The 17,965-nt window shown below is 43.0% G+C and overlaps 1 protein-coding gene across 1 annotated transcript in view; it reads right to left on the reverse strand.

Moving 5' to 3' along the window:
* LOC124482527 (teneurin-2-like) overlaps positions 1–17,965 on the reverse strand; it is a 118,941-nt gene that overhangs the window by 58,056 nt on the left and 42,920 nt on the right. Inside the window, 1 exon segment of the mRNA XM_047042882.1 lies at positions 7,125–7,385. Coding sequence (XP_046898838.1) covers positions 7,125–7,385 — 261 coding nt within the window.

The following is a 17,965-nucleotide window of genomic DNA, read 5'->3' on the forward strand; positions in this document are numbered from 1 at the left end:
GGCTGCAAAACCCTCCTAGTCAGGGAAAATATAGTTAAAATGCAGAGTAACCAACAACAAAAAGATGGGTTTACATTTACCAATTTTTGTATCTTTTTATCCAAAGCGAATTTACAAACAGTGCAGCAGAATGTACAGCAGAAGATCAAGGATCAGAAGTGTATATTTCTACAGTATTTCAGTGGTCTGAGTCAAGGAATAATCTGTGTTTACTAGTTGCATCTCAAAGTAGCCTGGATTAATTAATTTAACAGAGAATTATTTAGTCAATAATGAAGAATAATCTAATACAAATTTAGAATAATGTAGTGATGATGAGGAATAATCTAGTAATAATGTTGAAATCTAAGTATAATTCAGACTAAACTAGCAATAATGCAGAATAATGTATTAATGATGTGGAGTAATCTAGTAATAATGTCGATTGAGGTTGTCATACTGCGGAAGAACCTGCTAATAATGCAGAATCATCTAGTAATAACTCAGAACAATCAATTGACAAAGCACAATAATCTACTACTAAAGTAGTATAATCTTAATAATAATACAGAACAATCTGGAAATATTGCTGAATAATATAGTAATAATGTAGAATAATGTAGTAATAATGCAGATTAATCTAGTGATAATAACCATTGTACATTGTGTGGAGACACAGAAATTTCAAATAAGCTCGGTCACACTGTACAAAGTCAAATCCTGTTTGAACGAAAGACTGAAATTAGATTAGAAATCTAATTTAGAACGACCATAAATATATTCAAGGCTTGACATAGTCAACATTTGAATTTTGTGCCTTGAATAGAATAGAGGTGAATATAATTAACAGAGCTACACCGATGGTCATAACCACTACTCATGACTGATTGGAGTCAAAGTCAATGTCATCAAGACCCCAGCCCACAGCACCCTAACTCTTGCACTAGTCCACACAAACAAATAAAAAAAAATAAAAAAACTTGAATAAGACTACAATTCCAATTATTATTTAAATAGAAACAAAATTAACTGTGAGCTGTAACCACCGCAACCATGTATGTCGGCCAAAACTTTCCTCAGTACACAATAGTACAACATCAAAGTTTTGACTATTTTCTTTTCTCCACATTTGTTTCTGCAGTTGGCTGCCGTTCCCTAGCGTACTGTCATCCATGCTTCCTGCTCACTCATGTTCTCCTCCTCCCTCACCTTCTCCTGCTCTCTGCTCATCCGGCTCTACCTCAGCCAACAAGAGAAACACCCAAGCCCAATTAAAACACCCTCCTGCCTTCTGAGGAGGGAACAGAAGATGAAGATAAAGGAGAGGAAAGAAAGAAACAAAGAAGGAAACAAAGAAAGAAACAAAGAAAGAAAGAAGGAAGGAGCGAGACGGAGGATGAGAAACGGGTGTGAAGCCTCAATGGAGTTGTCAAGGAGAAGAAGGCAGCGCTCTCCTCAGATCGGCCTTTCTCTTTCCTCACTGCTAAAAATACTGCAGCAGTGAGAGAGAGACCGAGGAAAGAGAGGGGGAGAAAGAGAGGGAGGAGACAGAGGAGGGAGAGAGGTAGAGGGAGGGATATAGAGATGGAGAAAGAGGGGGAAAGGGAGAGAGGGAAGAGAGGAGAAAGATGGAGGGATGGAAAGAAAGAGGAATGGTGAGAGGGATAGAGAAGGAGGAGAGATTGAGAGAAAAATAGCAGGAGAATGAAAGAGAAAAGAAAGCAGAAGAGATAGAGAGAAAAAAGAGAGCAGAAAGAGAGAGTCTCGGAGGAGGCGCTGGGCTCGCTTTCTGAGGAAAACAGCCTGCCTCATATCTGTCTGACAATGTAGGTTAACTGTCTGCAGTCATGGCACAAAGTCTGATTCTGAATAAATGTGTGTGCGTTTGGTGTATATGTGTGTGTGTGTGCGTGCTCATATCAGAGTTTGTTTTGAATTAACTGGACAGAAACAACATAGGCATGTCATAGTATTACTCTGTATTACACACACTGAGCATCTGCTGAAGGTGACCAACACGTTGCCTGAATGAATAAATCCCTTTATTCACTTCCATGACCCTGCTTCTTTGGGGTCCTCGAACAAATGGTTATTAAAATGAATCATAAATCATGCTACGAAAAAAAATATTGCACATTGTTAAAATGTAAGTCATAGTTATTTAATAATTATTATGGATATTTCTCTTGAGTTTATTTTAATAAAATAGAAAGAAACAAAAAGTGATCAAACAATGCACAAACAAAGCTTCTGTTAATTTAATAGATAATCATTTTAAAGATTACAATAATTATTATTAATTAAAAATGTATGTACAATTTTGTGCATAAAGCAAATAAGAAGAGAAATTTATTAAGTGTCACCATTAAGCTGAGCTTTGAGAATAAGTCTCTTTCAGAATTAAAATAAACTAAATGTTTGTAAAATGTATTTGATAATATGAATAATTTGATCATATAATCTTTTTATAAAGTCTCTTTAAAATGAGGAACAATTCATTTCAGAACTTTGCAGGAATTGTATTTCTGAAGGACTGTTCTAAGTAGTGTGTTTTTTATGTTGTTTTCATTTAATAACAGTTTTATCAGTATCTTGTGTTTCTACAAGAATGATAACTACATAAACGGTTCCAGTCTGTAACACACTGTTTTTAACCTACATGACATGAACTGACACGTTTGAAAATATATATATATTGAACAATTCTTCATTGCTATTTAATACATTTTAACATTTGAATAATTTCAATGTACAATTTTGTTTAATTAGACTCCTGCTGCATGCCCGATTTCATTCACAAATGACAGTCCAGGGATGGAAGCCAAGTTATCTACATACCAACCCGAGAGTTACAAAACCTGTACTCATCAACACCAACCCGAGAGTTACACACCCCTTGCTGTCATCCACACACCAACCCTAGAGTTACACACCCCTTGCTGTAATCCACACACCAACCCGAGAGTTACACACCCCTTGCTGTAATCCACACACCAACCCGAGAGTTACACACCCCTTGCTGTCATCCACAAACCAACCCGTGTGTTAGTGTTTTTCGCTACGTTGCCATACACATATATGAGCCTGTATGACCCTGACCCACCTGCCCTCCCTTGTGAAAGTCTCTGCTTACACCAACAGATAAAACGGCAGGGTTTTAGCAGGCCCGCCTCTCCCACCGCAGATCTCCCGGCGGTGTTTATCACCATGTCAGACGCAGGAGACTGAAGGAGAGCTACAACCTCGTCAGCTCATCCGTTAGCGGATGATGGATGCCTTCTCCTGTGACAGGTAAACCAATTTGGGGCCGGATGCAAAGTCGCTCCAGATTGGGCAGTAATCATGTTGGTGCAGAATTAGCAGAGCTACACCGACGGTCATAACCACTACTCATGACTGATTGGAGTCAAAGTCAATCTCATTAACACCTCAGCCCACAGCGCCCTAACTCTAGCATTAGTTCACACAAACAAGATTTTTTTTTTATAAACAAATACATCTAAGTTCCTCCTCCTGCTTTATTATGTTGATCACTCACCAATTTGGATCGGTCCAGGAGAGAAGGAAAAAGAAGAGAAAAAGAGACGTGAAAGAGACGGAGAGAAAAAGACGAGCACATAAAAGAGAGCAGGAAAGAAGGAAAGAGGGAGAGAAGAAGAGGAGAGATGGTTCTGAGGGAGTCTTCCACTGGGAGATCTCCTCTGTTCCAGATCGACCAGAAGCAGCAGAACCCCATGATGGCTGCTTATTCCCAGTAGAGTGACTAAGCCCACTTCCACGAGTACCATTACTGAGGAGGAAGAACATAGACCCAGACACGGAGAGACAAGACCGAGACCCAGCCAGGCGGCACTCCAATCCCTTTCACAGCAAGCCAACCCCTGACCCCTGAACAATGGGAGCCTTCGGCACGGTAACTTCAAAGTTGTTGTCAGGCAGAGCAAGGAGGGCCCCCGAGAGAAGATAGGTCCGCTTCAAGAGGAGCCGTCATCCTGACAGACAAACCCAAACCCCGGCTGAAGCACACATACAAAACAATTATTGTGCCACCATCGCTTAACGTGACGACAATTTTAATTAGAAATTCTTCTGTTTAAATGGAGGAAGTGTGGCAGGTATCAGAATTAAATAAGGTTGTGTATGTTAAAAGGAATGTTCTAGTGCAGTGTTTCTCAAACTTTTTCAGACCAAGGACCACTTGGCCAATAAATAAAAACTCACGGACCATCTAACTAAATAGTAGGCTATATCCCCGGAACAACAGGCCTCCAGACCTGGCACCATACAATTGTTAGCGGCACATGATTTTCTAACGGATAATGTAGGCCCTTCTGCTAATTATAATTTCCACTAAGAAAAAAAGTTTTGAGACTGCTTAATGATCCGAGTGTTAATCAAGCACGACGTCAATGCCAGACGTTGTAAATATTCTTGCCCAAACCTTGGATATATGGGTTTGATGTGATGCAGATAGGGATTTCCACACAAAATGTTTGGCCATTATTTGAGCGCAAAATAGTTTTGGGAGATTTATGTAAAATAAACAGCCGTTTTTCATTTGGTAAAACCTTGTCTAGTGATGCCATCACTCCGGTCCTGCTCCCATCCATCCTCCCTGACGCGTATCGTTACGGTTGGGCTGCCCGGCCCAGTAATCAGTGGCCTATCTGAGAAAACTTTTTTGAAAAGACGGGCTATGGACCCAACCAACTATTTGGGAGGGGAGAACTCCCTCACGAGAGGCTCTGGTACAACCCATGCAGAGGCTGCAAAGTCAGAATGTGTAACGTGTGGAGCCCATTTTAATAGCCTACTACTGACTGTGTTTTCTTCGTTCTGAGGTTGTTTGTAAAAAATATCGCAATAATTTACTTGTGACCGTCGCAGACCACTACGGGGGCAGTGGCGGACCACCAGTGGTCCATGGACCACACTTTGAGAACAACTGCTCTAGTGACACAAGGTTGTCTATCATCTCCTCCATGTAGCACGCCAATTTTGAATCATCATTTGGTGAACTATATACAACAATATAGTGAGATGTTAATGGTTCAAATCCACAGAATGATTTGATGATGGTATGGCACGTAGAGGAGCTTTAACGGGGTCTAACAGAAATATGTTTTTAAATAACTCCCTATATCATTGTATATTGTCTTCTTAATAAATAATAAAACAAAACACACAAAAAAATCGATATAAATTAGATTTTGAAATATTTCTTTTAATTTCATATCAAATTTTGTTTCGAAAGATTCCATTCTATGTTCCCGCTGTTTCATGCCATTAACAAGGGAAAGAGAGAGTAAGAGAGGACAGAGAAAGAGCGAGAGAAAGAAAAAGAAAGAAAAAGGAAACCAAGACAAAGGCTTCTTCTTGTCCTGTTCTGCCTCAAGCTGAGGCTCAGTGTGACATCCAGGTAATCATCTTCAATCCCTTCCTCACTCGCTCCTCTCCCACTGTGCCCAGCACCGACCAGCTAAGCACCAGCAAACCTAGAATTACACTAGCCCAGCCTAGCCCACAACTAAGCTAGCCCAGCCTAGCCCACAACAAACCTAGTGGCAACCAACCAAATTAAATTGGTTAAACTCCCTCATCAGCATAAACACTGCCCACCCATTCCATCAAAGAGCTGGCATTTTTGATGGCGTAGCTAGTTTACCTACAGTATTTACAGAGGGTTTAGTAGGTGTTTGGTAGTACCTGTGGTCCCAAATTCAAATCCTGTTTTGAGAGGAAGCCATACTGATGGGAGCAGCAACTACCCCTGTAACATTAGCTCAGTCTAGAACTAACCTAACCCAGCCTGGAATTACTCTAGCTTATGTACAGTCCCTTGTGAAGGCTTGTCTCATTATCCACATAGCTGCCTTTACACCCATGTAACCGTACACTGTGTGGTGTCACACACAGACATGCACGCACGCACACACACACTGACACACTCAAACACACACAGGTCGAGGTTTGTTCCCTTTTCGCTACTACAGTCTGGGAGAACAATCGAATAAACAGACTACTTTCCCCAAAATCATTTGAGGAAAATATTAATTTTTAATTACGGTTTGAAATCTGCTTTTTGACTGGCAAGTGCCATGTTGTAGCCACAGTCAGGGTCTTACTGAGTCAGACTACATTGTGTTTCTCCTCTCAGCAAACTGCCTTAAATTTCCCATTTCACCAGAGTTCTCTATTCCACAGCATTGTGTAGTAGTGCCTTCATTTTACCCCAATTGTAGAAAAATATTTTATCCATTTTTCCTGTTGTGATTTCTTTCAATCTTACCTCAAAGTACCTGTGGCATATTTAGTACTGTTTCTTTAAGGGTTTTAAGAATACACAAAGAATTTAATTATAATGAAAAGATAAAAGAACAACTGACATACAGTGGATTATGTATTTTATTTACAGGTTTATTTAAACCTGCTGTTGAATAATACAACCATGATTAATCACTGTTTAAAACCCGTTTCATCCCAGTTAAAATGGGCAACACAACAGCCCCCGGAGTACCTAGGAGCTCCAGCGCTGTGAGTGTTGCTGCAACTCCAGATCATTCAGGTCCATTCAAATGTGTTTTAATGTCTGATTTGAAGTGGAACTTAAAAATATGGTAATACATACTCATGATTAAAATTACCTCTTTGGAGATGGTGGTAATTTTAGTGACACGATGGGAAAAGAGTATGGAATTTCCATTTTCAAATGACAAATACCCATTATAATCCTGCCAAACGAATGTATTGAATGTTAGGATCTTTTACATATTAAAACAGGATAAGGCCTATTACAAATACCTATTGTGTCAAATTACTGATACACGTTATCAAATGAGAATTGTTAAAAAAATATGTGTAGCTGAACACATTCATACAAGTACTTTCTAAATAAATAATACATAAATTGTATATATAAAACACATATTTTGCATTTATTACAAATATTATATTAGAATGATATTTTAGACAGTTGTGTGGTTTATTACAGTTGTGTGGTATATTTCCAGGACAGTGGTGTGGTATCTTACAGTGGTGTGGTATTTTACAGTGGTGTGGCATATTACAGTGGTGTGGTATATTTCCTGGTCAGTAGTGTGGTATATTACACTGGTGTGGAATATTTCCAGGACAGTGGGTCTTACCAGAGGAAGAGGGGGGCTGGGATGGAGGGGCGTAGGCGTGGAGGAAGTAAGAATTGGGAGAGAACTCGTCGTCCGAGGGGGGCTCCAGCATGGCGTGGGGGGGGCCACTGTCCAGCAGGGGAACTTGGCACTCTCGTATGGCCAGGGGGGCAGGGGGGGGCTGGCTGCCAGAGGAAGAGGATGCGGGAGGGAGGAGGCTGGGGGGCGGAGGGGGAGCGGGGGGGAGGAGGCTGGAGGAGGGTGTGGGAGGTAGGGGACGACCTGGAGAGGGGGGAGAGGTAGATTTCATTCACGATGAATGATTCAATCCAAGCACACTAGATAGGATTCATCTTGGCACATTGGATGGGGTTTGTATGTGCACACTAGGAGGGTTGTGTATATACACACTAGGAGGGTTTGGTATACACACTAGATGGGCACACTACTGTAGAGTCTAAACTGAAGTATACTGAGTGGAACAACAATTGGACATCCATTGATACAAGAGAACAGTTTAAATATGTGTTTGTGTGTCTGAGTTGAACCATAAAAATCCTTGAGGGAGGAGCACCAGAGGACAAGGGCATAGAGAGAGAGAGTATGGAGAGACAGGCAGAGAGGGAAAGAGAGAGTATGGAGAGACAGACAGAGGGAAAAAGTAGAAGAGAGAGAAGCAGAAATAAAGAAAGCTATTTGCTATTTAGACTAGAATGCAATTTGGATCTGAACAGACAGTACACATTTGGAGACTACCTGACCACTGTGTCTGGTCAAAATCTAAGGAAAACGTTACTTACATAAGATAGTGACAGATTCAGTGAGCCCAGCCCGGCTGTAGAAACAGGCCGTCACAGGCTGACCTGCTACTCAGGGAGGAGAGCCTTTGCTCTCTCTGCTCACAGGGAGGAGAGGCTGTACTCTCTTTGTATTCTATTTTAATCCCAATTCCTCTGTTTTATTCACACTATGTAATGACATGTATACTGTACATAATGTTTGCTTTGGAACTAAAAGCATTTTGCTTAGAGATGTATTATTTGTATTTATTTTTATAAATGTAATTGCATCATAATTCATATTTTTGTTCAATCATATATGGCTTTGGCAACAATGCTCACTCATTCATGCCAATAAAGCATTATTGAATTGAATAGAGAGACAGGCAGAGTGAGAGAGAGAAAGAGGTAGAGAGAGACAGAGAAAGACAGAAAGGCTGAGAGACAGACAGAGAAACCGGTAGAGAGAATAGAGAGACAAGAAGAAAGAGACAGAGACAAGCATAGAGAGACAGAATCGAGAGAGACAGGTAGTGTGAGAATATAGAGACAGTCAGTGAGAGAATATAGAGACAGGCAGAGAGACTAGAGAGACAGGCAGAGAGAATAGAGAGACAGGCAGAGACTTGGCTCTGAAGTGCATCCACTCCCTCTGATAAACCTGGCTCTTTCACAGCAGATCAACTGAAAGCAGGACGGCTTTGATGTCTAGCAGCCTTTTAAATTAACCATCATGTAAGCTCTTTTATTTATGGTGGAAAAGAGGAAATGAAACGTTTGACGGTGACCTTGAGGAACACAGAGCTACAAGCCAGGGGACATTTCCACTTACATACTTTTGAGTTTGTACCGGAGTATATTTATTTTTACCACCAGAGTTTGTTGACTTACTCAGAATGTATGACCTAACTCAGAAGGCCTTTCTGTAAGTTTTTACTCCGATCCCAGTCTAGCACACTTAGTTCAATTATACATGTTATTTTTGGATAAGTCGACAGTCTAATACAGGTTCAGCAAAATGGCTGACAACAACCAACATATTCTATAGTCATCTAGCCCAGGTTATAAGAAGTTGTACAGACTCTACCAACTGAAAGCCAACTGACTTCATAAATGTATAGACATTTACATGTACATTTAGCAGACGCTCTTATCCAGAGCGACTTACAGCAAGTACAGGGACATTCCCCGAGGCAAGTAGGGTGATGTGCCTTGCCCAAGGACACAACGTCATTTGACACGGCGGGGAATCGACCTTCTGATTACTATCCCAACTCCCTCACCGCTCAGCCATCTGACTCTCCCTATAGACAGATTTATCATGTAATATTAATTTGGGAATGTTTTTTTTTTTTTTACAATCAATGATCCATTTCTAATGTAATACTTGTTGGTGATAAACTCAGCAATTTTTGTTTTACCCATTTTAACTTAATTACAAAATATACAAAATAAGCTTTCACAGTCAGTGACAGTAACTTGGCTCTTGGCTCAACAGAAATGCTTCTAAAAATCTTTTGAAACTAAATTGCCGACTATATCCTCCTACAGATCTACAGCAATCTAACCGACTGCTTTTTAAACCGCAGGAAAACAAAAGAGATTTCCTGTCAGATATTTCAACAGTTGCCAGTTGGGATGAAGCAGCAGACTAGCAGTTCAATTTCAAATAGGGCTGCAACAAACGATTATTTTGATAATCGACTAATCTAATGATTATTAGAACGATGTATCGACTAATTGTTGAGAGACATTTACCCATGTCATTCACTATTTACTGTATTAACAATTAACCTATTGACAGATGCAGTACTTTACCTTATACTGTATATCCTTTTGTATGTCATATGAAACCAAACCAGGGTGAGTGATAAGACATTACATTTTGGGATAAACTCACAACATTTCACAACATTTCTCTCATACCGTAGCAAAATGTCCACAGACAGCAGACAGTAGCGCACAACCATTTTAATGACACTCGGAAATTAGACTTCCAGTACAACTGGAACACACCTAGTGTTAAATCCTTTTTATAAGTGAACGGAATAAGAGCGAAAAAAAAAAAAAAAAAAAAAACATTATTGCAGTAATGGGATGTTTTGCAAGCGATCTAGCTTACGAGTCAGGGCAGGTTTGATTGTCGTCACACCAAGGTGTTAAAAGGCCTATGCGTGAAATAAGAGAGGAAACCAGCCCGTGTTATCAACTGGTGTCGCAAACAGCAGCTGTCCTGGCTAGTTGTATGTGTACTCTCATGCCGGGATGTTTCCACTTTAAATGCTCCAACATGCACATTGTGCTCCTATGAAAGACATGTTCCGCCCTGCATGTATGCATAGCAAAGGTCTGCTAGTTTGGCTTCGTTTGCAGTCCGACATTCTTTAGCATTACAGTCTAGCGCTAAAGTGCCGCTCTGATCAAATTGCGTTATTGCAGGCCCTTAAAATAGGTCAAATGATTTCAAACGACTAGTTGACAACTGAAATACAAATCGTTTCAGACAAAATTTCAAATGCAAGAAGTTGGAGTGCGAGGCCAAAACAACAAGTGTCGACTGTATTGCATATGAGGGAGACATGTTTTGAGCCTCAAATGCGGTTTATGGGAGTTTCACAAAATGATTTGCTGTAAATAAACCTGCATGGCCTCAAGCAACCAAATAGAGTAACAGCTAAAACTGCAACATCCGTTTATTCCTAAAAAGAAATTGCACATACATCCCTTCCTCTCAAGTGAGATTCTGTGGGGCCGTGAGACTGGCTTTTTAAACCACATGTAAAAAATAAATTAAAGATTAAAGATTTCCTTTCAGACATTTCAACTGTTAGGTCAAGGCCAGTAAGTGACGGAGCATGGTGGATGGTGTGTGGGGTGGTGAGAGAGAGCAACGTGAGGACCAGGAAGAGGGGCAGGAGAGACGTAAGTGCAGCTGGTTCTGGGACGGGACGTTTGATGTTGTGAGAACGTAGAGGGTGAAACAGGAAGTGGCTGCTGTATGGGAGGAGCCACGCAGAAGCCCAGAAGATTGGCCACACTGAATTAACCACAAAGACTTGAAAGAGAAAGAGAGGGGACAATAGAGGGGATGGGAGAGAGGATGGCGGGGGAAGCAGGCGGGGGAAGCAGGGCGTGGTGTCACTCTTTATGCTTGACATTTTAAACTATTAAATTCCTCCTTTCAGCTTTGACTGAATCTCATCTCATCCCGTGCTCTGCGGTCTCTGGGTCTAATCCAGCTGAGACCCGCGTACCAACAAGGCTCCCTGCACACCCACCCAACACCCAACATCCAAAATGCAACGAAAAACATCAGACGGGGATTTGCCTTTTGTCACATGAAGCGCGTCGCCTAGAATCGGTTAGCAACGGGAGTGGCGTCAGTACAAAGGAGGAGAAAATAGGGAGGAGAGGAGAGGAGAGGAGAGGAGGAGGGTTGGAGAGGAGACAAGGAAACAATGAGAGAAGGATATGAGGAGAGGAAGAGAGGAGACGAGAAGGAAAGGAGGCGAGAAGGAGAGGGAACACACTCCTGAGAGTGTGTACACGTCACACACCCACAACACAGTAATGTCACCCTCCGGTTGTCCAGATGTGCTTTTGGCCTAATGATTAACAACTTGGTTCAAGGAGTGGTGACACGGTTCAATCCCCACTGGGGACAGTTCATACACAAGTGATCTGAGTCAACAGAAACACTGAGACAGAACATTACATGCCCCCTACACACATACACACACTCACAGAAATACTCCTCCACACACACACCCCTCCACAGACACGAACACCCTTCCACACACAAACACCCCTACACACTCACTCACACACACCCCTCTACAGACACACACATCCCTCCACACACACACGCACACACACACACAAACACACACACACACACCCCTACACAAACACACACACACCCCTCAACACTCACGCACACACCCCTGCACAAACACACACTCCTCCACACACACACACACCCACGCACACACACACACTCTGCATGGGGAGGGGGTGCGATCTTGGGACAGGGGGAGGGTTAGGTTTGAAGAGCAGGTCAGACTGGTGTATCAGAGTCAGTTACCTTAGTCTGGGCTACAGTATCACACTGCATGTGTCTAGAATATAATCATATATATGCTGTATATTACAATGGACAGGGATCCATTTTACCCTCCAGCTCAAACAGTCTCCATCTCATCTCCATAGTTACCCTTCACATACAGCCATCATCCTCAGCTCGTCGCCACGGGGACAGTGAATGAGGTGGATGGGATAGAGGAATGAGAAGCCTTCCTCACCCCAAACCTTTCTCCTTCCCCCACTCTCCCGTCTCCTCCTCCTCTACTCCATTTCACCCCCTGAGAAGGCATGCCTGGTCCATCCCTGACTATCTTCTGCTGACATGTCCAGGAAACCAGCTTCCATTGCTACCAGGAGGGAGCAAATTGGCCTTTGTTTTGATAGTATTTAATGTTCTTGATTTGGAATATATTTCCATATTACTGTAGAAATGTAGTAAATTCCTGTCTATTCAATTTTGTCTTATGTTAGGTTTAGAATGTGAGTTTTTCAGTTTTGAGTATGTAAACGTGCAAATGAGCTTGGCAAATGTAGGTACATACAGTTTTAGTGGTGGTTGTGTCTGAGAGAGAAAATCTCTCAGACAAAAAACATTGAAAAAAATGTTGTGTATGTCTTTTGTGCCAAAGCAATGAACAATGATCCACAGTTTAGCCAACATAGATTGCTGTTGTGCTCATTGTATCAAGAGTTTTGACAATATGACCTAAGTATTGAAAAATAAGTCCTTGCGATTGTGAAAAACTGTAATATCCTCTCCTCCTTCACCTCCTCTTCCTCCATGTGGGGTCACTGTGCAGTCTCTCTAAACCCAGCAGGTTCTAACAGTGACATTTAGAGTCATCACAACAAATCACACACAAATTGAATCACACACACACACGCACACACACACAAAATCGCTGTTCCTGCAAATTGTACCCCAGCAATACTGTCAGCATTCCACATTTATCCCTGTGGAGGCAGTTGTCTCTGTGTGTGTGAGTTGCGTGTGAATGTGTGTGTATGTGTTGGGGGGGCAGTTGTCTAAAAGCTGGTCTGGTAACAAGCCTGTGAGTGTGAGTGTGTCTGGGTGTATCTGTGAGTGTGCGCTATGTTGATCGATGACTGGACAGTGCAGCAGAGTCAAAGGAGTTTGACCTCGTCTTTCAAACAACACCCCTGAGTCGGGGCTGTGCGAGGCTTTAAAACAAGTGCCTCGCCTCCGTCTAACAAGGAGGACAGAGAAGCTGGGGGAGAGAATGATTTATACCTCCTCCCAGCACCAACAAGCCCCCAGCCACTTCATGAAACCCACACACACAGTAACAAGGCCACCTAGAGAGCTTAATACAGGTGGAGGGAGGATGGTAGACTTGGATCTAACAAGCCTCTTACTATGTCTTTACCCCTTGCGGTGCATGTAGCCACCTGCAGCTGAACCTGCATCTGCAACGCAACACCAAAGCGCAAAACACACCATGATCAGTAAGGGGGCAGCAGGGCGGGTCAGGGGGAGCAGCAGGGCGGGTAAGGGGGAGCAGCAGGATGGGTCAGGGGGGGCAGCAGTGGGGCAGTCGGTGGCAGTAGGGTGGTGGGGCAGGGGATGGTGCAGGGGGGCACCATGAAGGAAGAAGGGTGGGGAAGGGGGGGTCAGCAGGGGGCAGCAGGGGGGTAGCAGGGGGAAGTAGGGGAGCAGCAGAGAGGCTACATTGGGGCAGCAGGTTCCACAGAGAGGTACAGCACCTGCAGTATCAATCTGTCAGCCTCATTAGGAGACAGGGTCTGGAGGAGACACAACCTCAGGGTTCATTAGTGTCTCTAGCCCTTCCTCCATCCTTCCTGACACCTCGCCATCCCCCTCTTCCTCCTCTCCTTCTCCTCCATATCTGCCCCTCCTCTCCTTCTTTCCATCTCTCCCTTCTCTCCATGTCTCTTCTTCTCTTTATCCTCCTTACTTCTCTCCATTTTCTCCCCCCACCTGTACATCCTCCCATCTTCCCTCCATCTCTCTCGCTCCTTCCACCTCTTCATCCTCACTCCCTCCTTCTCCATCCCTCCCCCTTCTTCCACCTCTCCCTCCTTCCCTCCATCTCTTCCCCTCCCTCCACCTCACCCTTCTTCCGTCCTTCTCTCGGCCCATCGTCTCAGAGCACAGACCAATCCTGCCTTTCCATCAGCAGTCTGTTCTCTGTAATATATGTGGAGTATAAATTACTTATCACATTACGTTCCATTCCACTGCCTTTGAAGTAGAGTAGGCTACACACACACACACACTATTTATATCTCGGTCGGCAATATGTATCAAAACTGGCCTACTTTTTTTCTAACCCCCCCCCCCCACACACACACATACTGTTTGGGTTCTGTCCACTACACCCCCTATACAGGCACTCCATCTCTCTTTCCTTCTCTCTCAAACTCCCTTTCTTTTTTTTTTATTTCAAATTCTTAAGAAGTTATTGGCCTCTCCAAAGATCAAAGCTGTGAAAAACAAGCTTCTTACAAACCAATGAGAGCACAGTTTCTCTGATCTTCACAACTCGTTCCGCCTCCGATCACCTCCCTTATTGGTTGGTTGGTTTGTGTTCTCGGGACCGTCGAATCGGCGAGCATCTTGTCTATCTCTCTTTCTTGCCCTTTATCTCCATCTATCTATCATTCTCACTTTCTGTATTTCTCTGTCTCTCTCTCCCACTCTATTTCTCTACATTTCTCTATCTCTCCCTTCACATTCTCCATTGCTCTTGCTCTTGCTCTTACTCTTTCCATATATCTCTCCCCCTTTTCCACTCCCCCTCTCTGTCTCTCTCTCCCTCTCTCTCTGTGTTTCTGTCTTCCTCTCTCTCAGTCAGTCTCTCTCTCCCCCTCTCTCTCTCCATCTGGAGTGAAGGACAGAGGATCACTCTGAAGCGTTCTCTCCCACATCACTATTAATCCCCAGATGTGGTGAACATCAGCCTTTGAAGTTGGGGAGATACACAGGTGCCAGGCATGTTGTCTCCCCCACGACGCCGCTAAACCACACACCGGCCAGAATGCATCTCCTCGATCGCAAAGTCTCCATCATTGCTTCTCCTTAGTTTAAATGACAGCGTGCAGAGAGCCAATGTGTAATTTGAGACACAGTAGTGACATACCCCTGGACACACACACACTCTCCCTACCCCTCCTTAGCTCTCTAATGCCATAACTGTCAGCTTGCTTTAGCTGGCACCCAGGGGGCAGACAGAATGCATGCTGGGAGGTAAACTCCTGTCAGTCACCTGCCACTTGCATGACATCCACGGGCATCAGCGTGAGTGTGTCCCTGTGTGTGAGTGTCCCTGTGTGTGACCCTTTGTGTATGACCCTGGGGCTAGTCTGTGGTCATCAGCAGACAGAGGCTGGGGCAGATTAAAGCATGCAGGACAAATTACTATATATTATGATACCCTGCGCATTACTACTTGCTCATGTAGGTGACCTTGGGTGACTTGAAGGCGCCTCCAAATAAAATGTATTATTATGTTGTCTATCAACACTGCCTAACAACAATACAGAGTATGGTACAACGTATAGTATGGTGTAGGATAAAACTGTATAGTATCATATTCTATAGTATGGTATAGTATAGCACTGAGTAGTATGGTATCGTTTAGAACTGTATAGAATAGTATAGCACAGTGGCGATTTCGAAACATTTTAAATGCATTAGAACACGTTCATATCGAAGACGAGTTCGTTCAGAATCAGCTACATATATTAGCAGGTCGACTGACTGATTTCCTTCTCATACATGCCCCTACTGCCACAGTGCATTTTCCTGTTGAAGCTCAGCTTCCATGGACTTCAATGAGGCTGCTTTGAACAGTTTCTTTCAGTGCTTCGAAACTATACGGTCATTGAATAAATACTGCGATTATGTTTCGCCCTGGATGCTCAGCATCTCTGGGGGTGAATGGAGGAGTGGGCTGGCCTGGACGCTGGGCTTCCGCGTGATGATTGGAGGGTCTGTCGATAGACTGCATCTCCTTTTGATTTACAGTAATTTTGTACTATAAAAACTAGTTGAAAGACAAACTGCAGCAACCTATTTCTTGGTATTTGCTTGGCGAAATTGCTAACTAATTTTTATCATACATTTCATACAATTATACACCACGTTCCTTGTTTCAGTTTAACCCAGGGGCGGACTGGGGAAAAAAGTGGCCCGGGAGTTACTGTCAGACCGGCCCACTCAATACACGGCGCGCGGCCCATTCAGTACACGGCAAGTTGCCCACTCAATGCCCGCGCATCGCACGTATCGACCAATCAGTGGCCTACTTGGAAAAATACCCATACACTTAACATTATTTTGGATGATTACCAAGAAATTACATCATATATATAATTTCTTACGTTGAACAAAGTCTGTAAGAACACATTTCAGCAGACACTTCAGAAAACTTTTGAAAAATAGGCACCATGAGTGTGAATACAGATCGCGAGTAGTATAAAACTCAGACAGTGGTTTCAGACGGTCTTAGAGTAAATGATATGTGTTCAGGCTGTGTAAAATGGAAAATTGTTGAAGTGCCGGTGATTTCAGAGGGAGGGCCGGTAAGTGATGGAAGATGGCCGGTATTTTGGACCATCCCAACCCCGTCGGCCCACCGGGGATTCCCCTGGTATCCCCAATGGCCAGTCCGCCCCTGGTCTAACCTAATTTCCACATTTCCTCCATCGAGATTAATATTGTTTTGTTAGATCGTTCGTTCATTCATTAATTCATTCAGTAGATTAGGCTAGTGTCGTAGGGGTGAACTAGCCAGTGAACTAGCCAAATAAATGGAACGTTTTTAAGATGAAGGCCGAAAATGAGGTTCCCCTCTTTGAAAGACCAGCAGTCGCCACTGGTATAGCACAATATATTTTGGTAAAGTATAATATAGTCCAGCAGAGTCTCAGCACCAACAAATAAAAATCATTGAGTTTGGTCTTATCACCGCATACAGGCTGTGTATAGCCCTTAAAACTGGTGTGTGTGTGTGTATGTGCATGTGCATGCATTAATCAGAGTTCAACTTGCTGATGTAAGGGCTGCAAGTCTTTGCATCATCTGGCCCCGAGGAGCAGGTGTGTGTGTGTGTGTCAGTACCTGCTACTTAAGCTGAGGCCCACTGTGACTAGACTAATACCCTATAGCACTGATGCAAGCCTTACATATACACACACAAACACACACATAAACACACAGACATAAGCATGCATACAAACACCTGTACAGATTCAAATATACAGGTTATACAAGGGCATTCCTTGATGTGAGACACATGGAATTACATGAACGTTCACAGACAGACAAGCAGGCAGACAGACAGATTGTGGGGCTGGGCAATGTGAGCCTGAATCAATCCCAATCTATGTTACTGTCAAGAGGATAACTATATAATAACGTGATAATATGCCATACACAGAGTGTAAAGAAAGTAAACAAACTGTTTCTTACAGCACATTAAGTTATTTCAAACTGTAAACTGTCACCTTTCCAAATAAACTAATTTAACCTTCAGTATATGTTCACTACTATATTAACCAGACATCAGAAGTATTGATCACATATAGTGAGTAGTGTTACCTTTGATCTTGTTATGTTTTTAAATGCAAGTTGCTGTGATTTATCTCGATGTTCTCACTATAGCGTATTTTTACTGACTGGGTGAGCTGTTTTGAAAGGCAAGCAGCATGTGTGCAACATGCATGCTGCTTTGAGTAAAACGTTTTAATTCAAGAAAATGTAATCCAGCTCAGTAGATTGGAATAAAATGCTTGTTTTAAATGTGTACATTTTTTATGATATATACGATATGGCAAGTAGACAGACCGACAGACAGACAGACAGACAGACAGACAGACAGACAGACAGACAGGCAGGCAGGCAGGCAGGCAGGCAGGCAGGCAGGCAGGCAGGCAGGCAGGCAGGCAGGACACCATGCTGCTAGCTTGCAGATCTTCACAGCTCTGAGTGCTGCAGACATGTTTCTGTCTCTGCCG

The sequence above is a fragment of the Hypomesus transpacificus genome, chromosome 20 (genome assembly GCF_021917145.1).
Source record: "Hypomesus transpacificus isolate Combined female chromosome 20, fHypTra1, whole genome shotgun sequence".
NCBI classification, from domain to species: domain Eukaryota; kingdom Metazoa; phylum Chordata; class Actinopteri; order Osmeriformes; family Osmeridae; genus Hypomesus; species Hypomesus transpacificus.